Source organism: Neopelma chrysocephalum, unplaced genomic scaffold (genome assembly GCF_003984885.1).
Source record: "Neopelma chrysocephalum unplaced genomic scaffold, ASM398488v2 Primary Assembly neopelma1_24, whole genome shotgun sequence".
NCBI classification, from domain to species: Eukaryota; Metazoa; Chordata; class Aves; order Passeriformes; family Pipridae; genus Neopelma; species Neopelma chrysocephalum.
The window spans coordinates 12,114,680-12,137,982 of NW_020897693.1; the positions used below are offsets into that span (position 1 = coordinate 12,114,680).

The window sequence follows — 23,303 nt, forward strand, 5'->3', positions numbered from 1 at the left end:
TAACATACCCAGGTGATATTTTTTTAATATTTATTTGTCTTAGTGTTTTCTAAACTCAGCCACATACTTGGTGGCCACAACATCTTGTAGTAATGAGTTTGACAGATTAAGGGTTGTGTGAAAAATGCATTGCCTTCTTTAGTTTTGTTTCTAGCCTGACACCTAATAATTTTATTTGATGCTGTAGTTTCTTTGTTATAGAGACAGAGAATGCCCTATTAACTTTCTCCAAGTCACTTTTAAAGACCAATTTCCTGTATGTAGAAATTACATATGTGTATTTCTGTAGGTAGAATTCACAGCAATGTAGGAAACACATGGTTTATTATATACACAGTTATCCATCTCTTTGTCTCTCTTTGCCTGGGCCATTCATTGTGAAAAACTGCATGAGAAAGGATTCAGTGCAACACTTAGATATGCATATAGGTTTTTTACCTGGGATCTGCAGTACTCCACTGAAGATAGATAGGTGAATGTTAAAGAGATCAATCCCTACTTTATGCTTTTAGAATTTGATTTTTTCTGTTTTGCCTCATGGCTAATTGCTTGCTAACCTGAAGCCAAATTTCAATCCTTACACTTTCAGAGGAAAAACTTTTCTAAGGCCTCTGCCCTGTAATCCTTACACAGAGCACACACAAATACATCTATTTATATGGATTGTTGACCATTCAAATATTCACATAAGGAAGACATCAAATGATGAATTGGAAGAATCATTTGTGCACTAGTGAGCACAAGTCTTGGCAAGAAAAACTGTCTAACGTTTAAGCATTAGAGAAGGGCCTGGACTCAGTGCTCCTAATAAAAACACATCCCATTAGGGGAGCTCAACGTTTCCTCTTGGCTCCAAGTGTTTGGCATCAGTATCATTGTCAGTAAAAAAATAATGATAAAAATTCAACAGAATTTATTCCTAGCCCTTGACATTTCTCATGTAAAATATAGACACATATACATGCGTATATAGGTGGATATGTGCATACACAAGCACATAGATAAATGAAAGGGAAATAATGGGAACACAGATTTTCTAGGTGTTTTAAATTCTCAGAACACTTATCTTTGCAGTTATGATCTTTGTGTTCCCAGTCACTCCCTCCATATCTTTCTCTGTGCAGCAATCTATTTCCCTGCATTTATGTTTCTCTCTTTCAATGTAAAGTCACACTGAGCTTGTCAAATGAGAAAATTAGATGAAACATCTGTTTCATCACTCAGAGTTCTATTTTTTATCATAAATACAGGTTTTCTGTTTGGCATGTGGTCCAGTTCAACTCTGCAGAAAAACTTTTGTGTTCTAGGTCCATCCGAGAAAATTTTCACGAAGCTACACTTGTTTACTTATAAGTACCTGTTCTTGTTCAGTCTCCTAACTCATTAAGCTATTTCATTTCTAGTCCTTTTGATTTGTTCTGTTGCCACACTTTCTTTAGATTCTCTGTGCACGTGTGAGCCAGCTGGAACAGCTCTGGTTTAATTTATTATGTAAATTCAGTGTTTCCTACACAGGTTAATTTAGTACTGAACTATGGCCTAGAACAGAGAATATGGAGACAGAAGGTCAGGAGATCTAATCATAGCTAAAAAACTGTGGTCATAGATAGATTGCTTCATCTGCTGTATCTGACAAATGAGAGCACCCCTTTCATCATAGGGATGTCACAAGCATTAGCTCATAGCCACTTGTGTCACAGAGCCACTGCAGGGTTTCTCTGATGGCAAAACAGCTTAGTATTATTAATAGATGTGTCCCTTTTGTTACCCATGCCTTTAGCTATTGCTTGTCCATTCTCTTGTAACAAAGGGTCTTCCCTCATCTTCTGTCCTTTTCTTTAAAAATTGCCACTAGAGGCACAGGCACTACATTTATTTTGTTAAGTTCAGATAATCTTGTTAAGCTCATTTGTTCTCTCTACCAGTTAAATGTGCTTTTGAATCTTGGGGTGTTCTCTGCATTTCAGTACCATAGCTGAGTTCTCTGTTTTCAGTGATATTATCTAGCCTGAAAGATTCATACAGTTACTCTAGTACTTGCTTCTACTGCTTTGGTTTGAGCTCTATAGGTTTTTTTCCTCTTCAGTTTGACTTGCCTTTTATCCCTTTCATGTAGTATGCTTCAGGCATCTCTTCTGCACCTTTTCCCTTTACACTTCAGGCAATGGAGTTTTGAACAGTTATTATGAAGGGAATCCTAGCCCCTGTGCTTCATCCAAGTTCATCTTATCTTTTTGCAGATAGCTTCCCATCAAGACTGTGATTTTGACTGGTTCTTATATCTTTCAGAATGTGCAGTGTATTCCACTGAATTTTAGGACAGCCTCCTTTGTTTGAGATATTTTATTGAAGTCTTTCAACATTCTCTTCTGGTGTAAGACTACATCCAATTCTCCAACAGACATTTCTCAGAAGTCAAAAAGAAAGGACAGAACATTTTGTAAATGTCATTCATACCTATCTTTGCCCTTACCCTTTGGATACATATTAGTCATAAAATCCAACCACCTGAGCTGACCCACTTCTCTTCAGTTTCTAAGCTTTCTAAGGTATTTGATTGATTTCAGATTCCCTTGCCTAGGCAGGATGGGTCTGATCCTGCCATCTACTGAGTACTTTTAAGTATCGGTCCAGAGAGGGCTGGATTCCCCTCATAGCCTTCACTTACCCACAGCCATCCCCATCCCACCCTGTATCCAGCCCCAGCTATACCTGTGCCTGGTCTAGCCTGACTGCTACAGCACAGACAGGGCTGGAAGCTGTTTGGCCAGCACTTCCTTGGGAAGCAGGTGGTGGGCTCTCCAGGAGCACTCCATGAGCTTGAACCATTCCTAGGCCACTAGTTAGACTGCCCTGCTCCACATGGAAAACAAAGAAACAAACAAACAAAAAACATTCCTACTGCCATGTGACTCTGGCTTCCTACCTTTGAGGCAATTTAGACGTGTTGTTTACCCTGTGTTTTGCTACAGCATTACTTGTCCATAGCAAAATGAGAGAAGAAGGAGTAGGAAAATCTGTCTTGATAACACATGGGAGGACTTTTCTCAGTGACACAGCAGTGGTTAAAGAAAGAACTGGCATCCACAGATCTTACCCTACCTAAAGGCCTTATCAACATTTCCCTAGTGTTAGTGCAATGCCCTCTGAATAGCAGTTACTGCCTAACTTTTCCATGTGCTTTGCAAAGCAGATAGAGGAAGAAGCAGAAGACGAGGTAGAGAGCTTCAGACAGAATTATGCATGAAATGTACCATGAATTCAGCAATACTTACCCCAAACTGTGAGTTTGAGACAGCCCTACCAAAACTGAACTAAAAGCATCAGGATTTCAGGTTGCAGGGCTCAATCCCTAAACTTTCCTGTCAGACCAAAGCCACCAGGACCCCAGAAAATGGACCAGGTGTCTACAAAATTCTACCATGACGTGGCAATGGACAGCCAAATATGAAAGACATTCATTCAAGGTCTGTGAAAAAATATCTGAGCAACTCAGAGACTCCATGAGGGTCAGGCTGATCACATTCCTCCTGCTGGGATGTCATCAGACCTATTAAGGTTCTGGTGAATTTATATCTAGAAAGCAATAGGAAAATGAGAGAGGTTTCAGGGAAAGGTGAAATTAATGTTAGGGAAATGTAATCTTGAGAGTGACTAAGAGCTAAGAATGACCGCCCTGCTCATGGGAAAGTTAAAAACTGCAATAATCAAAAAGCTAAAAACAGAAAGGATGCATTAAAATGTTTACAGGAAGACAAAGAGGTATATTCAGGCAGGATAAAATGAAGAACAGGGTAATTCTTACTCAAGAAAAAGTCTCCTTGACAAATGTTAGAAAAGCATAATAGTATGTAAGTGGAAATTATATGAGTCTCATCATTGGAAAACTGAAACTCCGGGTAAAAAAAAGTAGACTTTGGAGAGAACAGGGTGACACTAGCAAATGCATTATGAATGGAGATAGTTCTATTTATTTGTTTTAATGTTTCCATATTTTGCTACACAGCGTTTTTCCTGGGAAGTTCTACAATTAAACTATACAGGCATGTAGGTAACCCTTGTCACTTTAGGGTTTGAGGTGAGTTTTGGCTTGATACAGCTCCATACAGTTCATAAGAGAGCAAAGTAGGAAGATATATGATAAGGTGGTTACACATGCCTCTGGCAGAAATGCTCAGTTGTGGCAGCCCAGTTGTCAGATAATAAAAACCAGAGCTGCCTCAAGTGTCTATATCACAAACTCACACATTCCTGATAAAACTTATTGTGCTTCTTGCCTCTTACTTTGGTGTCTTGGGAAAAAGAAAATAATTTCTATACCATATGAAACATTAAAATGCCTCCACATTTCTCACATAACTTTCCTCAATATGAGGAAAACTTGACTAGAGGAACAGTAAGTTCCTGAATTTTAATAATAGCAGTACAAATACTTCTTCCTTTTCAATTATAAGTAAGAGACATTCCTCAGATCTGAATTATGTGCCATTTAGAAATAGTTTTCAAGCTAATTTTATCACCAGTGAGATAAATTAGATGATCTCTTGAGCTACACTTTTCTCTCTTCAATGTCCTTCAAATCCTGCTTGATGGAATTATCATTTGCTTTTGTCCCAGGATCCCTTCAATAAATGAACACTATTTTTTTCTGCTGCCTTCCTCTCACCCACTTTGTTAAATAATATATATTCCCCCTTACACATATCATTTATTATCTCTAAATTCTGCACAACCTTTCAATAATATATTGCATGCCTGAAATAAATCTCATTTCTCATTGCCGGTACTAATAAAAGGTTTATATTTCTCTTTTTGTCTCTCCCTGAAATATTAGGTGCAAGAGCTTGTAATTTTATGGAGTTTTGTTCTTAATTTGCTTATAAAACTCTTTAATATGGCTACTGCTAAAGAAATTTATCTTGTTGCATATTTTCAATCAGAGTTTGGATTTCAGGCTGACTTGTTCTGATGTATATAGCACATTTTGCCTATGTAGTACAGTTCTGTTGAGCATTTTTTGTAGAATCATACAATCATAGAATCATAGAATGGTTAGGGTTGGAAGAGACCTTAAAGATCATCTAGTTCCCTGACATGGACAGGGAACCTTCCACTAGACCAGGTTGCTCAAAGCTCCATCCAGTCTGACCTTGAATACTTCAAGGGATGAGGCAACCACAACCTCTCTGGGCAACCTCTTCCAGTGTCTCATCACCCTCACAGTAATGAATTACTTCCTGGTATTTAATCTAAATCCACCTTCCTTCTGCTTAAAGCCATTCTCCCTCATCCTATCACTACATGCCCCTGTGAAAAGTCCCTCTCTGGCTCCCTCGTGGCCCCCCTTTAGGTACTGTAAGTCTGCTATAAGGTCTCTCCAGAGCCTTCTCTTCTCTGAGCTGAACAACCTCAGCTCTCTCAGCCTGTCTCCAGATGAGAGGTGCTCCATCCCTCTGATTCTCTTCCGGGCCATCCTCTGGACTCTTTCCAAGAGGTCCACATCCTTCTTGTGTTGGGGGCCCCAGAACTTTTGTAGGTACTTGTAATATTGCTTTTGCATAAGGTCTGTTGGTGTGCTCAGTGGAGGCCAAACACTGAAAATGGTCACAGAAACTGCACTTGTAACAAGTAGGGGAATAGAGCAGCTTCTGCTGTAACAAATCCTAGCGTATTTCTTCTGCAGAAAAAGAGTTATGGACTTACTTTGGAACCTCTGGTGTCACCATTCTAGCCAAACCATCTAATGGCTGTCAGAGAAAGCCCAATAGACACTGAAACTGAAGAAATTTAAATAACTATCCTGAGAGATAGGACATTTTGTCTGGAGGAAGCCAAAATGACATTCTGTTTCAAGTGAATGCTATCATGACCCTGCATGCTGCTAAAAGTCACAGCAGCCGCTAAGCCAGAAAAACACTTGCGCAGGGATCCTGAGCATCAGGATTTTGGATCTGAACTTTGGGGTTTCTTGGCTTTACAGCAGTGGCCAACATGTTCTCTGGAGCCAGAGGACCTGGAAGCCCTAGAAACATGGCTCCAAAACACTGTTGGCTGGAGGGAGCACAACAGGCAGAGTATGTGGAAGTGACTTTTTTTTTTTTCTCTCTCTCTAAGGAAATAAAAATTAAATAAGAATACAGTAGAAAATACAAATTTCTGCTATAAAACCATTCTAACAGAAAACTCCTAGCCAGCTCCACCTACATACACTTCATACAGCTCACTGATATTCGCAAAGACTGCCTACAGCCAAGCCTGCTGAAGTCAATAGTGATAAATCCCATCATGTTTGACTTTTGGACTGCAAGTCTGATCAGACCAAATTCTTTTTGTTGGTTTAAGTTTTGTTTAGAAGGTAAGTCTGATGACATGATTACCTGAGTATCATTATATAACAGTAATCTCTGTTTTTCCAACCTTTTTTATAAAATTAGCATCTGTCTGCATTTTACTGCTGGGGAAGTGATAGCATCGAGATATCAAATGATTTATCTGAAGGCAAACACTGAGTAAGTGGCAATGCTAACAGTCCTGTCATCTCCTGATATTCTTACTACATTTATATTTAAACTGACCCAACTTTGTGCAGCATTAAATAGTCTTACCATTTAGGAATCTACACTTTATTCTCAGCAGCAGTGTTTTGTCCAAAGGTGATGAAGCCATATGGGAGCAGATACTTCAGTATGTCTGAACACAAAGCACATGAGTTAAAGAGGGACGCAGCCACCAGAAGCTTAGCAGCTACTGCTGGGTATTGTGATGCCCCTTTCAAAGTCCCATGTGGGACTTTTCTGAATTCAGACTTACAGAATTTGTTGTCTTCACTCATAACAGAGCTTATTTCCTAATCCTGGTCCATGAGCTCTGTCAGTCCATGTAAATCTCTGATACCATTTATCCCTGTGCTGATCCCTTCTCTCCGCAGCATGCATACACTAGGTGAGGACCCCCAGGTTCTCACAGGGTTTACTGGCAGAGAAGAACTGACATGGGGGAGGACTCAGATGGTTCTCCTGAGACATCCTCCTTCTGCAGCTTGGCATAGCAGCCCAGAGACGGTTAATGCCTAACACATAAGCCCACAGAGACTAACTTTAGCCAAAAGCATAAGGACCTTGGCTGTCAAAATATTTTTAGAATAGCTGTATCCTCTAGGAAAGAATGAGGTGAAAGATTCCTGGAGGCCATGGCTCAAAGTGCTCAGAATTGCTTTTCTATTGCTTCTCATAAGCAATGTGTAGGGCTTTCAGACAAGCATACGAATTTGGCAATGGATTTGATAAAATAGTCCACACTGGGAGGCATCAGGCCATTCTGCCATCCTGAGGCAGTGCAGTGTAGCTCTGCACTCTTCTGTGCTCAGGCCTGACAAACCTGCATTTGTTAGGTCACACACACACAGGCAGGAACCCTGACTCCAGACTTATGCTTTAGGAGTCCCATTGTTCTTGTCTGGCTCCTGTCTGACTTCAAGGTTCTCTGCATGCTGGAATCATGGGCACATCATAAGTCTGCTGACAGCAACATTGATTCATGAGGTCCTGTAATGCCTCATCGAGCAAGCTGTGTAAATTGTGGAGGAAATGTCCTTCTTTCTGTGACACTGCTGACACTCTGCCGGAGCCTACAATTGTTTCAGCACAGGCTTTGCTCCTACAAGGAGCTAAATTCACAATGATGGTAGTTAGAAAAGAGCCTGGCATCTTCTGATGCTGCTCTCAAAATCAACTCTCAGCTCAAGATCTCCTGAATAAATGGTATCAAGCACTGCAGGATCCAGAATAAGGAAACTAGCACTCTTGCCACCACCTCCTTGAACCTCCCACCGCTCCTGCACTGGAGAGCACTGATGACTAAGAAGCCACACAGTGACAAGCAGCCCAGCTGTTCTCCTCCAGACTCTGGCAAGAGCTGGATGTGAATGAGAGCCAGAGAGGCTCGATGGCATTAGCTTAGCAATGTGATCATCATTCTTTCCCACAGCAGGAACAGACTGCTTGGAGCTGAACAGCTTTGGAGGACAGGTGGTCTTGGTCAGAATTCTGAAGAAAATGCTTTCTGGGGGTGGTGTGTGTTCACACGGGCCATGTCTGAGGAGGTTGGTGTTGTCTAGAATGCTCGCTTGTCTTCTTTGTTGCCACTCAGAACTTTTACTTTTTGGAGCTGACAGGCTCTGCACTTTAGGTAAAAAAAACAATGTGACTGCAGCTTTTACAAGTAGAAATTAGAACGGAGTGAACAAGGAAAGCCAAGAGTGCAAGGTTTGGATTGAAAATTATTTTGTTTTAAAGCAAGACTCAGTAGCAGAGAACAAATACTTGCAAACTACACAGTGGATCTTGTATAGGAAAGGGCATGGAAACCACTGTCATAAAAAGTGTTCACAGTGATGGCAGCATTTTCTGAACAGCTACAGCCACACATCAAAGCAGCACTGCTCTGCTTGGTTATGCCTGTCACCACAGACTCAGCAATGACTGGTTGAGGCTTTAGGCAGGGGTCTCAGAGGTACCTCAAACCTCTGTGTTATCATAGGCACTTAGCCAAGGCTAAGATACTAACGGCCAGCTCCACAAAAACGCTCATGTCATGGTGCTTGCAATACATAAAAGAGCAAACCTCACTCAGGACCTTGGCCTTCAGTATCAAATACAAGTCCTGAAGGGGTAACAAGGATTATTCCCCAAAAGTGCTTCCCGGCATTGCAGTAACGTCCATTTAGGTTGCTAGCGAAGGAGGACTTTTGATAAACTATCTCTGCCCTCACTCACTTGTTCTTCAAAAGGGAAGAAACTGTCTACCTTCCTTCATGCCTCTTGTGATGTCCCAGGACACATTCTCCCAGCTCCATGCCCAGCTTCAGCCACAGCTCATGCAGAATTTCTGGGGCAGACTATTCATTACAAAGATCTTTGGCCTTAATTTATCCCCCATGGAAGAATCCTGGAAGTTCAAATCTCCTCTCGTTGCATTTTGTCAGTCCTCACATTAGTACTGGAAATGTCAAAGGAAATCATAACAAGAGCAGCTGATCAAACGGCCCCAAGAACCAGAGACAGTAGGTGTCCAGTGCTGCTCTCTGGGCCTTTCTGCTTTTGCAGTGGTTCCACTGGCTAGGGATAATTACACAGAAGTATGACGTAATCCCTACTGAAATCCAGATCTTTTCATTCCCTTCCAGCCAATTGGAATTCACCCCTGATGTTTTCCAGCTCCCTGCCTCTGTGAATGAGACCGTATCCATGTGAAAATATGCTTGGATCACTCACTGTGATTTATTCATCCGGAGGCAATTTGGAGGTTGTTGCTTACAATTAGCCACTTGATCTTTATCAGCATTGTTTTTAGCCCTTAGAAAGCTGTGTCTCTGGATACAACCTTTCCGGTACTTGGATGGCCTATTTAATTATACAACTGGACCTGTTTGTGCTGGGATGCTGTATCCTAACGATCCTCAACATTCACTTTCTCTATCAGTAGCAAGAACTAATATTTATCGTAAGTTCCCTAATGTGTCCCTTGGAAAACATCACAGTATGTGCTGCAGAGGAGAGCACTGTCTGTTCAGGGGGAAGATTCTAGGGCAAGAGAGAAGTGGATATGCTCATTATTATATCAAATTACAAATGAGAGAGTAAATAAGCCTGAGGTGTTTTGTTGTGGAGATGTCAGCTTTCCAGATAAACAGGGACAAGCCCAAACAACGCTGGATGAGAAAGACACTCTACAGAAATGCATATTGCTTTGAAACAATGTTTGTGAATGTGCATTAACTGTAACACGAAAATAATATTTAATTATATAGATTCACCCTAGCATGGCTGACAGAATAGTTCATTCAGCCTTTTGTGGGGATCCAAGCTGAATTTCGTATAGAAAGGAAGATCAGGCATTGCCCATTTTAGAAAAAGAGATGGAAATTACCAAGTGTTGAGATGAGAGTATAGGGAAAAGAAAATGAAGGGAACTAAAATGCAGGAGAGTACTAAGGAAGTAGCAGGGCAATTTGGTTGGCTGTGAAATGCAGTTCCTGAGCTCTTGAAGAAACCAAGGAGGAGAGTGGGAGCCATAAGATATGAACAAGCGGAATTCTGCCTGGTCGTTTGTGTCATCATTCCTACCGCCTGGGGCCATTCTGCCTTGGCAGGGTTTTGTATCACCTGCAAACAGCGCACAAGACAATGAAATCCATTCCCGTGAGCACAACAAAGGGAAGTGTGTAAGGTAGCTTGCCTCAGAGATGCTTGACTGTAAAATCCTCAAGGAGGAACAAAGCCTTTTAATGAACTTGGAGGTGGGGAGGGGGGGAGAAGAACGAAACTCTCAGCATTTAAGCATGCTGATTATTTGAGCAAACTGTCAAAGCAGTTGAAAGATGAACTGCAAGACCGTGTGCAGACTATGCTTGCACCGCAGAAGCTACCAACAGTATATCAGTAGTCTGCAGAGAGGACTGAGCAGAAGGGTAGGAGGGGGAAGAAAAAAATAAAAATTGTATTTTGGGTGGGTTCCTGTAGCTGAAGCTTACAATTATGTGTTTTCAGGCCATAGACCTCGGCGAGAGGCCAAGTAGGAACTATTATGACCTATTTTTTACTTTTCTTAGGGTTGTGCTTTGTTTTGGGAGGGTTAGCAGTTGCATCTAACCCTTCACCATATTATGGAATGGTACGTTTGCTGTTGGTATCTATTGCAGGGGGTGGGTGGTTGTTGAGTTTGGGGGTGTCCTTTGTGTCATTGGTGTTGTTTATGGTTTATTTGGGTGGAATGACAGTGGGGTTTTTTTGTCTTTACTGGCAGACTTTTCCAGAAGCTTGGTGGGATTGGTTGTTATGGTGTGGGTCTTTTAGAACTTGGAGGTAGTTATTGGGGGGGCTTACTGAATGCTGAAAGTTTGGTGTGGCTACTGTTGATAGTGGGGGTATGTTTTCTGTTCGATTGGATTTTAGTGGTGTAGTTGTTTTGTTCTTGTGGGGTGGGGATGGTTTTGGTCACAGGATGGGGGCTATTATTAACTTTACTTGTTTTGGAGCTTGTGTGATGGTTATCTGACAGGGTGATTCAGGCAATTTAACGGTAAAAATCAGAGAGTAGTTTAATGTAAAATACCAGCTTTGGGAATTGGAGATAGAGGCTTAGGTCCCTTTTTTCTGAGGTGATTTTTGGAATTCTAAAGAAGAGGTGTAGTCTTCACTTGTTGGTTTACAAGACCAATGTTTTTTATAAACTATTAGAGTATTTTTAGAAGTTCAGTATTTTGTTTTCTAGGGCTCCAAAAATAGGGAAGAGGATTAGGAGGGTGATGAAGCAGGTAAGGGAAGCTAGCTGGCCAACAATGACGAATGCCTGATAGAGGCAGAGATCCCAAATCTGTAATCTACTCTGGGCCTTTCTCTCATTTCTTCTAGCTCCAAAGAAACCAAAAGTTACATTTCCTCCTCCTCAGCTAGGCAGCAGAAAACACCTCCATCAGCAACTTAGAAGTTGGTTAGAGCATGGTGCTAGTAACACCAAGGTCACAGATTCGATCCCCATAGAGGCCATTCACTTAAGGGTTGGACTGAATGATCCTTGTGGGTCCCTTCCAACTCAGAATACTCTGTAACTCTACACCAGCCCCCCATCATCTTTGACCTTTGCAAAACATGGGGCTAAGCTTAAAGTGTGCCAGTGATGCAAACTGGTTTTTGGCCTGCATGCGCTTATTCTATGCTGATTTATGCCATACATTAGAGCAGGCTTGCCAGAAGGACTTAGTCTCCTAAATGACTCAGTGATTAAATGACAGGGAAAAGTATCTTTGGCCCATCCAGTGGGGCAAAAATACCTGGAATGCAGCTTGGTCCAACCTGTCCTCCTGACACTGATTCATCCTTCCACATGGCAAGTCATACCAGGGAGAATCCCACGGATAGTTTATCTCTAAGGCATCTTAGCAGATCAAAGAAAAAGTTCAGTATTGTTTTGGGGTAGGGCAAGTGGAGATTCCTTATGAAAATATTTAATGTAGTTTAGAAATAGACTCCTTTTCCTGTGGCAGGCCTGGCCCTGGATAGATGACATTAACAAAGAGACAATTTTTTATTTGTTTAGATGATAGCAATGCCTGGGGCTATGCTCTGGGCAGAATACCATAGGGTTTTACCAGATATGTTTCACTTTATGAAAAACTAAAAAAAATGGCAAGTTAATTGACACCAAGAAAATAAAAAGGGACAAGAGTAGTTGTCAGTAAAGCAGATGTCCTGTCTCTTTCAGCCTTGCTGTTAGCAACACTTACTCACTGGAGTTTCAAATCATTATAAAAGTATTATGAGATCAAACACTATTACATGGTGTGAGCACCTTCCTCCCAGAGACTGCATGACCTATCCAATCCAACAGTCATATTGACAAACTGAAGGAAAAACCAGTCCTAGGGACTAGTTTTCTGCAGGCTGATTTACAAGCAGCTGTTGTTTAGTGGTTGCTTCAGATGTTTGCTTTCCATCCTCAGCCATCAACATCATTTTTCTCTTAGGTGTTTCTGTCCTCCTATGAGGTCTCTTGGCTGTTTTTGTAGCAGGAGCTGAACAACTTTAGTTTATTGCTCAGTAAATTAAGACAACCTGAAATTGATGTTAGGTTATCTTAAAGCAATAGACATCATGTTTGGTGGTTTGGCAGTTTCTGTGTGAACAGTTCCAGCATCCTTCTAACCAAGGGAGAAATCTCCAGGAAATATATTGAAGTGAAAACTGGGAGTCGAAATCTCTACCTCCATATCTACCCAAGCCCTTCAGATTCATGCACTAGGCACTAAACAATACAGATTGCCTTGTAAACACATGATCTTCCTGGAAAGGAGTACACTGTTGGGCAGTTGGGAAGTAATGATAACATTCTAGCAAACATTCTAGGCAACATCACAATGTTCTTCTCATCAGCTCAGTAGAACAAAAGAGGGCATTATGCCACCAGAACTGAACTCTGCAGATGACATTGAAAACCTCTCTGAGGACTGCAGTATCTGGCTTTGGAGAGACATGTGGGTCAGTGAAGCTTCTTGTGTGACTACACTGGCCATGTTATCACTGTAGGATTTTCTCACCCTGTTTGCACTAACAGTCCTTCTGAACAGTCTTGCCCACAAAGAGCAGTTTAACCAAGTAACAGTGCTCAAGGCACAGGGAGTGATACTACATGTCCTCTCAGAGGGAGTTCCAGGAAGGTTCTGGAGAATGGCCACCTCTGAGGGCATCCTGACTGTGTTCACACTACAGAGTTGCTGCATGACAGGCCAAAGGATGGTGCTGTTTTCAGCTTTAGCCTGTAACCCCTAATGGGCCTGCAAAACCTGAGAACTGCCACGTTGCAATTAAAGGTTTTTGCTACTGTGTGGGTCTCGAGGCAGGTGAACCCTGGGATTGTAATAGTGAAAAAAGACCACTTGCCTTTACTCCTTAGCAGCTCCAGGTATACATGTGCTTTGACAGCAGGAGGAGTTGAGTTCTTATTTCCCACCCTATACACATACGCCAATAGGGAGGACAATGAAAATGTGGTGGAGAAGGAGTGACGTTAACGTCATCTCTTTGGCATAGCCACCAAAAGAGCCGCTTTGACAGAAGTGGGGACAAACTTTGTCCCTTTAAAAAAAAGCTGTAACAAGCTATTTTCCACTGGAAAAACTAAGCTAAGCCCAACAAACAATAAAAAAACCCACAAGTAAACAACAAAAAAAAACCCCACACCCAAAAAAACCCACTCCCCACCAACCAATGGCAGCCCCAGGAGCTGGGAAATTAAGAGTTGTATTTCTATTTGGAACATTTTCCCCAACTGGAATAGGACTGATTTCCAGGACAGAGTGGAAAGAAAGGACTGAGGGGTTATGAGGGTGTTTGGTTATCAGGGGTATTATTAAGTTCTCCACTGTAATCAGGCAGCATAGGCATGGTCTAACACATGTGGGCTGCAAATGGCCCAATATATACCAGTGATTATGACACTCTTTGAAATCTATTACTGAGAATCTTTCTGACAAAATTAAACCTGCAAAGGTTCCTTTAGAAGACTCTGCATTACACATCCATGGTTAGGTAAGAAAACAAGGTTTAATGTCCAGAACTTTTCCCCAGTGCCTCATCATAGGCTCTGCTGAGTTTAAAACTCTGTCTAGCTTATGCCAAGCACTGACAGCTGGGCTCATTTCTCCCATAGCAGAACAGGGGGTGGGGTGTGGTGGTGGGATGTTAATGCTTTCTCCCTGTCTTAAATATCAGTCACTCTGTTAAGGGTGAGCACATCCCCAAGAACCAGCCCAAGTCACAGTTGTATGGGGCCAGGAAGGATAGAAGTGGATTATATAAGCATTGGAGAAGGGCCTGAAAGCTACATTCAGAGGCTTGCTGGAACACACTAAGGCCAGCCCTAGCAACATCAAAGGCTAAGCAAGGAGTTAGTTTATACAGTTTAGTCAATTGGATTCGACTCTTCATTAGGATGCAGAGCAAACCTCTTCTACTTGGCAGACAGAAGCAAGAAACAGAATAAAAATGGAAATCAGATCTCAGCCCTGAATTCCCCATTCAGCAAAGCTCTTCTTATGTGCGTAGGAACCCCAGTTTGCCTGGCTTTGTTTGAAATAAAGGTAACAGGAAATTTCTGGGCAGGATGAGGTCAAGGTCTCTTGCTTTGGGGCCAGCAAGCTCTAGGAGGACTTGAGTCAGAACACCCTGTCCTAGGAGGAGGACAAGCAGAGGGCAAGAGCATGTGCTATGGGGTACCAGCAATACCATCCCTCTATAGCTGCATCTTCAGCAGGAAAACTCAACATAGAGACTTTGGAAAAGACCTTTCTTAGTTTGAGATCAACAAGTGGCTGTTACACTGTAGAGCCATTGACAATCTGATACTGGAATGGATGGTTTTTAGCATGCAGGATGTGCACTAGTCAGCTGGTTACCTTTCCCCTGCATCTTTTGAGGAAGTTGCCACTCTGTCTCACAGTATTGCAGGTTAAAAGAACAAGATTATCTGATTTTGTGGTTTTTTGAGTGCCTCTGACTGCATTAAAATCTACAGAGGTCAAACAGAAAAGCCTGAGTTTTATCTCAATTATGTCACCATGGCTAAGGGGTTACTGGGAGAGGTATGCAGATATACTGCAAATTAAGTTTAAGGTCAGAAAAAAAGCCGAAGTATTTAAAATAGGGAGTAGTTTTCTCTACTTACTGTACCATGATAGCAATGCATATTTATCTGTAAGAAGGTATTTTTTTCTGTACTTAAGTCTTGTCTTTATTGTGCTTTTGGTCAGAAAAAAAAGGTTAGCATTTGTTTTACAATTTCATATTGTTTGGGTTTTTTTAACACTATCTGGAGTGAAATGAGACATATTTCTATAAAATATTTGTTGCTCTGAAACAGGACTGATCAAAATATATTAGCAGCTGTTAGAAAGATACTTGCCTATATTGCACTTCATGCTGTAGAAACCTTTCAATCACTGTATTAGCTCATCAAATTGTAAACAAAAAGTTAATTTCCTGGCTGCTATAGTGGAAGAGGAGAGAGATTGCTAGTTATAAGTAACCTGTGCCTTGGATTATTTTATTAATATTGCAAATCGTGACAGAGCAATTAGGGTTAAATATTACCTCAGGAAAGCAGCTTGACCAGTGTTGACCATCCTGTTAAATAGATGGAATTTAGTTTAACAGAGGAAACAAGAGGTTCCTTGTGGTTTATCTCATTAAGGTGATTTCAATAATAATTCCAATAGTGATTCCCACACCCTTAAAACTACACTTAGTAATGGACAAAAAGAGACAGTTGCATTAGGATGGTAAGGGACCTACAAAATTTCTGATTCTGTAATGAAATATCCATTGTAAATTTGTTTAATTTGGCCTTAACTTATTCCTCAGTGAGATAATCCCCCAGTCTCCCTTCATCTGAAGTATGTCCCTTGGATTTCTTTAAAACCCTTGTATCACTCTGGGTACCTTCTGTTGCACCACCACAAAGCTTCTACAGGCACTTAACATCAAGGGACTCTAATTTTCTTCTCTCTTATATCTATTTTTCATCCATTAACTGTAATGGGATTGCACCTGACTTGCTCCAAGAAAACCAGGCTGAAAAAAATCAGTCTTACAGTGTCCAAAGCCATATTCAGTGCTCCAACAGTGATTATTTTATGACTGTTTTCTGCAGAAATAAATTTAATTCCCTTGGCTCCATCTCACAAGACAGCACTGTTGCTGAAAGAAAGAAAGATTCTGAGCATGACACAATCTCTCTTTAACATTTAAACTGAAATGCTGTTCAGGAAACTACATGACTAATTTTTAAAGAATTACACTCATAGATATTTTTTCCCAGTTCTTCCTTTTGTTCTTAAAAAATGAATCACACTTTAACTTTCTGACGTTTCTCCCCCATACAGTGGAAAATACTTAGGATACCTTTTGGCAAAACAGAAGGAAATATCTTAAGAAAAAAATTATTTGAAGATGGAAAAAACAGAGAATTGCCATGATGTTTTCCCACTGTGAGGTTTGCTATTCATATACAACAAAAAAAGTCAACCTTTATTTCTGTTATGGGAAGCAGCAATATAGGTGCTGGAAAACAATACTTCCTAGCATAAGCAAAAGGCAAGCACACAGCCACAAACATCATAAAGTAACAGAATTTGATTCACCTAAATTGTTCTTTCACTAATCAAACTATAGGATTCCTGCCAAATTAAAAATCTTACTGTCTATATTTTTAAGTGTCTCTTCGCTTTCATCCTGTTACTACTTGTACCCTTCATTGTTTACGATGACAGAAGTCTCATCCTATTGTTTTTTTACTAACTTCTCTTTTTGTTGTGTGTTACAGAAAATCAGTAAAAGAATATGAGCTTCATTCCATGACTTGACCGTAGTGTAGAGCCTGCCAAAACTAGGGTTGAGGTTTGCTGGAAATGTAATTAATCTGAAATACAGGTTCGTTCTGAAGCAGACAGGAATCTTTCCTTTTTTTTTTTTTTTAACCCTGTTCTAGAGGCAGGAACAGAACTAATCCCACTGAGCAGTTGCAAAGAGCTCGGGGGTTTTCAGTCCCTAAATGACCTGCTAAACAACTACTCTCAGGAAAGAGGTTGTTAGCAGAAGAGCCAGCCACTCTCTGTCCTGAGGTCAGGAACCTTCCATTTTCAGTAACCTTTTCCCTATGGAACACATACCAGGAATTGGTGCAATCTGCAGAATGAGGCATGCTGTTCAGAACCACAATTTTTTCAGACTCATAGAAAATATAAAACTACCTCTCCTCTGGTCTGCTGGGAGGGAAGTCAAGCCTTATGAGGTAATTCTGGATCTGTTGAAATCAAAAGGTCTTTTATCTCAAAATGATCCATGAAAGGACATATCATGTCACTATGATTTAACTCCCCTGATGAAATAAAAGAAATTCCAGGAGATGAATCCACTCCTGACAATGGCATATGTGGGGAAAAGATTTTGAAGTAGTGAGGTTTGGTGTATACTGGCTCCTCTGACACAGAAATGAAAACTCTCCTAGCAGGCAAGGCATTGTGTGCCTTGTGGCCAGAGTAATGCCACAGCAGTAAGCCATGCTTCCTGTCTTGGGCCAAATATGATCTCAAGTGTATTTCACCATCATCATTGAAATCCTCCAGGGTCAGCTGGAGGTCTAGCTCAGGGACTTTTAATGTGGCAGCATGCTCCTTTCAGCCAGTACAGATGATATAGCCATTGTCGTGGCATATATTGCACAATTCTTACTCCTTCTTGCTCCTTCGAGCCCTGTTAGATGAAGACATTTGCTCATGCATGAAGTAAATCACTGGAACAGACAATTGATTTAAACCCAATTATTTTACAATTCACTTGGCAGACAAAACCAAGTGTATGACTATAGGGACAGTGAGGACTACGAACACAGACATGGATAGAATCTACCCCTCTTCATTTCTTTTGATCCCAAGGCTCTTTCATTCATGGTGCCAGAATTCTACCTTTCAGGTGGCTGTGGGGGGAGACAAGTTTCCTATGACTGACTCTGACTAGAGCATCAAGCACAGGGCTCAGCTGGAGTATGTGTCTTTAGTAGAGAACAGCTGATCCACACAGTGGAAAACAGCAGGCAGGTATACCTCTGTCTGATAAGGCTAATTCCCTACAAGATATCTTGTGTGCTTTTCCTCAGTTCCACTTCTGTTTTACCTTTTTACACATAGACATAAAGCTCCAGAATGATTCAGTGGAAATCTTCATGAACTGCAAGCACCCTGTCTTTAAAAATACCAGAGGAAGCTCAGTGTGCTCCCTGGCAGTATGACTGACCTGACCTACACATCAATGACACTCATAACAATTAATGGCCTATATCAGTGACAACCCTGGAGGCTGGTGATACACACAGTGCCTGTACTCACAGTTTTCACAGCGATTCCCTGTGTAGCCAGCAAGACAGGCACATTTGTAGGCACTTCTTTTGTCTAGAATGCACGTTCCATCGTGAAGACATGGAGATGAAGAACAAGCTGTAAAAGAAAAGCAGGAACATTCATGGTCTTCATAGGATCAGGGACCTACCTGGTTTTCCTCATGGTGGTTGTGTCTTGGGGTAAATTATATATTCTAGTTAAAAGTTAGGAAGACAGAGTAAAGGGCCTGATGCATGTCAAAAAGTCTTCTGCTCTCACTTACTGGAGAAGGGATGTAATAGGGGTGAGTAGCAATTTACCCAACATCCATTACTTTTACCATTTTCTTTTAACTGTAGTCAAGTGGTAAGAAACATTTGTGGAAGAAAAATAATTTACACCAAGCTCAAATAATGTTTAGCCTAAATTAAAGATGTTTAATAGCAACCTACATTTCTCTTGCCATTCACTCCAGAGTTTAGGGATAAGTTGTGGGTTCTGGAGGGTTTTTGGGGTCTTGCATCTTGTAATTCTAGACTTTGGGAGTTGCTTTGTCCCTGAGGAGTACTTCTTTGGTTTTTGGTTCAGGAAGCTGTGAATGGTCATGATGATCCTAAATTTTTTGGGGAAGCTCTTGCATGCAACAAGTCTAGCAGTGATACACATCAAACTGTACATACTAGCATAAATTAATATCAGAATGTGTAACTGAGCAATTAATATCAGCAAATTCCACTGTGTAATAACACACACACACACACACTTTCTTTGGTGGCTGCTCTAAGGGGAGATGAGTGAGTAGGACTGCCATGGTTTAACCCCAATCGGTAGCTGAGTACCATGCAGCCACTCACTCACCCCACCTCCTCTGGTAGGGAGGAGAATTGAGGAAGAAAAAGTAAACCTCACTGGTTGAGGTAAGAACAGCTTAATAATTGAAACAAAATAAAATATAATAATAATAACAATAATTGTAATAATTACATTGAAATGGAGAGAGACAGAGAAATAACGCCTGAGAGAAAAAAAACTATGCACAACACAGTTGCTCACCCCTCACTGACTGAAGCCCAGCCCTTCCCCAAACAGCAAGTGGTGGCTTCCAGCCAATTCCCCCTGGTTTATATCCTGAGCATGACATTCTTTGGCCAGTTTGGGTCAGCTGTCCTGGGCATGCTCCCTCTCAGCTTCTTGTGCACCTCCTCACTGGCAAAACATGGGAAACTGAAAAGTCCTTGATCTAGAGTAAGCACTACTTAGCAACAACCAAAACATTAGTGTGTTATCATACAAAGTCCAAAACACAGCACTGCACCAGCTACTAAGAAGGCAATTAACTGTATTCCAGCTGAAACCAGGACAAGAACATAAATTAATCTCAAAAATGCAAAAAAATAATTTCCACTTAGATTATTTTCCAAATCGAGTGTGGGTTTTAGCGGACAGAAAGTAGACCCAAAATCTCAAGATTTAGATCTAGTTTAAGATTCAAGTAACTCCAACACCTGAGGAGTTCAGGATCTGATGTCCTACTTCAAGTCCATCTTTATAAAACAAGACTCTGCAGCAAAGTTCACATCTGGATCCATACCAGAAGCTGAGTTCAGTTTCAGTTCACATTGACTACAAAATATATTCCTTGCCATCTTAAAGAATTATCCAAGCATGCTTGATAGCTCACACATTAAACTTGGAAATCATAATTGCTAGAAAGTTCTGCATTCCAATTCTTTTACATATCATCTTTGTCCTTCCATGATTATTTTGGTTATAAAGAAAAATGAATGCCTGTACCAGCTGTTGAGTCTTGCAACCACAAGCAACCCACCCTGGGGGTTCTATGGTAAGGTTGTGTACTACTACTTCAAAGCATTCACTGTGCTGCAGTCCAGAATCAGCAGTTTTCTTTGCAGAGACTTCACTTGAAGCAGAATCATAGAATCATACAATACTTTGGGATGGAAGAGATCTGTAAAGGTCATCTAGTCCAACCCCCTTCAGGGACATCCTCAACTAGATCAGATTGTTCAGTCTCCTATCCAGTCTGAGCTTGAATGTTTTCAGGGACATGACATCTACCACTTCTGTGCAACCTGTTCCAGTGTTGTGCCACTCTCACTATAAAAAAATTCTTCCTTATATGTAATCTAAATCTACCCTCTTTTAGTTTACATTCATTACCCCTTGTCCTATTGCAGCTGTCTGTCTCCATCTCTGTTATAAGCCACCTTTGAGGACTGAAAGGTTGCAATAAGGTCTCACCAGAACCTTCTCTTCTCCAGACTGAAATTGTCTCAGCCTTTCTTCATAGGAGAGGTATTCCAGCCCTCTGAGAATCTTTGCAGCCCTCCTCTGGACTTGCTCCACAGGTCTATCTGCCTGTGATGAGGACCCCAGAGCTGGATGCAATTATCCAGGTAGGGTCTCACCAGAGTGGAGTGGAGGGGCAGAATCACTTCCCTCGACCTGCTGGTTCTTCTCCTTTTGGTGCAGCCCAGTACACAGTTGGCTTTCTGGGCTGCAAATGCACATTGACAGCTGATGTCCAGCTTTTCATCCAGCAGTACTCTTAAGTCCTTCTTGTCAGAACTGCTCTCAGCAAGTTCATCTCCCAGCCTGTATCAATACTTGGGGTTGCTCCAACCCAAGTTCAGGACACTTGTCCTTGTTGAACCTCATGAGGTTCCCATAGACCCACTTCTTGAGCTTGTCCAGGTCCCTCTGGATAGCATCCCATCCCTCAGGCATGTCAACCACACCACTCACCTTGGCATCATCTGCAAACTTGCTGAGTGCTCACTCCATCACTTTGTCTATGACACTGATGAAGACATTAAATAGCACTGGTCTCAATATGGCCCCCTGAGGGACACCACTTGTCATTGATGTCCATCAGGACTCTGAGATGTTGACTGCTCCCCTTGGAATCCAACCAATTGCTCATCCTCCAAACAGTCCACCCGTCAAATCCATATCTTTCCAATTTAGAGAGAAGGATGCTGTGGCCATGTCAAAGGCCTCACAAAAGTTCAGAGAGATGACATCTGTAGCCCTTCCCTTGTGCACTGACGTTGACACTCCGTTGTAGAAAGCCACTAGGTTGGTCAGGCAGGATTTGTCCTTGGTGAAGACATGCTGGCTGTCTCAAATCACCTCCCTGTCCTCCACGTTCCTTAGCACAGCTTCTAGGAGCATCTCCTCCATGATATTCCCAGGCACTGAGATGAGGTTGACAGGTTGGTAGTTCCTGGGGTCTTCCTTTCTACCCCTTTTTAAAAATGGGTGCAATGTTTCCCCTTTTCCAGTCACCTGGGACTTCATCTGACTGCCATGACTTTTCAAATAAAATGGAAAGTGACTTGGCAACTACATCAGCCAGTTCCTCTGGGATGCATGGTGTCAGGTCCCATAGACTTATGGTATGTTCAGGTTCCTCAGGAGGTCACAGCCCTGACCTTCTCTTACAGTGGGAGGGACATTGCTTTCCCAGTGCCTGTCTTGCAGTCAATCTGCTTGAGAAGTGTGGGAAGAAATGACTGAGTCAAAAAAGACAGGCTCTGGCCCTCCCTGCAGCCAGACCTGGATGGCTCCATGTTTTTGTGGAAGCTCTGCCTGGGTCACCACCTCCTTTCTGGCATGTGCAGAGGACATAGCTCTCTGCTGAGTGGATACCATGGCTGGGCTCAGCTCTGCAGCTACAGCAGGACCTTGCCCCCACTGTGCACCCAAGCACTGCATGACCTGCCACACCTCCCCCGGCTGCTCTGCATAGGCATGGTGGGGTACAGAGGGGTGGTTGTTCTGGCAACGTGCAGGTCTCCTCAGCACCTCTCACGAGACCTGCTCAGGCGTCTTCCACCTCAAGAAAACCTCCATGTGCCAGGATCTGTCACTCTGCCACCATATGGACCGACCTCAGAGTAGCTTCTCTTGGAGAAGTCTCCTATATCCAGATGGCATGAGATAAGAAATATATAGATGCCACATATGGACTTCTCTGGAGGTTTCATGTGGTGATGTAAGAGCAATTCATACATAGCTGGGCAACAAATATCTTCCAGGTGTCATTGAAGACTATAATAATGGCCCATCTTCGCGAGCGAAGATTTGGGGAAAGGTCTTTTACCTTTCCAGCCTGCGCAATGGGCTTTTTTTTTAGGTGAGACACAGCCTGCGCTGAACTGAGCCCACCCTTTAATCCTAAGGTTCATCTGCCGGGGCCAAGCAAGCTTGGACAATGGCAGTGAGGTCCTCAGGACGTAGGTTTGTTTAGAGTGTCCTTCTCATAGATGGATGGCCACACAGGGCTAACGACCTCCATCAGGCCAGGAGACCGGGATTTGAACCCGTGGTCGCAGCAGTGAAAGTCCTGCACGCTAACCACTAGGCCACCAGGGGTCTCCATTGAAGACTAAGGCCTGACTAAAGACAGTAATTCATTCGTTAAAATGAAATATATATGTGGCAATTTTACTGTATCCAACTAATGTAAAATATCACTGAGAAAGGGAAGGAGAAGCAAAAGACTGTACAGACTGATCTTTTGTAGTCACTGGTTTGAAGCTAGTGAACTTTCAGCTTTGTCTTTGCCACAGCTTTGTCTCATGATTATGGAAAAGGAAGCATGTCAAGTGGACAAGGATAAGGTTCAGACACTGTCAGACACTGTCCTTGAAAATGCCTGATATTCAAGAGCACTAAATATTTTTCCTTTTTTAAGGAGTCTTGATTTCCTGGATTAAGTCAAACAACATAGGACAATACTATAAAAGGTTAAATCCACTATGTTGTGTCAAAGATTGCTAGCTTAGGGGTACAAAAAGTAAAGTGTTATTATTGAAAGTCAGTAACCGGCTTTCATCTAACTCGATCCAGC

At 41.8% G+C, this 23,303-nt stretch overlaps 1 protein-coding gene across 2 annotated transcripts in view; it reads right to left on the reverse strand.

Annotated features, from left to right (window-relative positions):
- PAMR1 (peptidase domain containing associated with muscle regeneration 1) overlaps nt 1–23,303 on the reverse strand; it is a 60,509-nt gene that overhangs the window by 11,786 nt on the left and 25,420 nt on the right. For both annotated transcript variants that reach the window (XM_027703972.1, XM_027703963.1), the window contains exon 6: nt 18,437–18,544. In XM_027703972.1, coding sequence (XP_027559773.1) covers nt 18,437–18,544 — 108 coding nt within the window. The remainder of the gene's footprint in view (nt 1–18,436; nt 18,545–23,303) is intronic.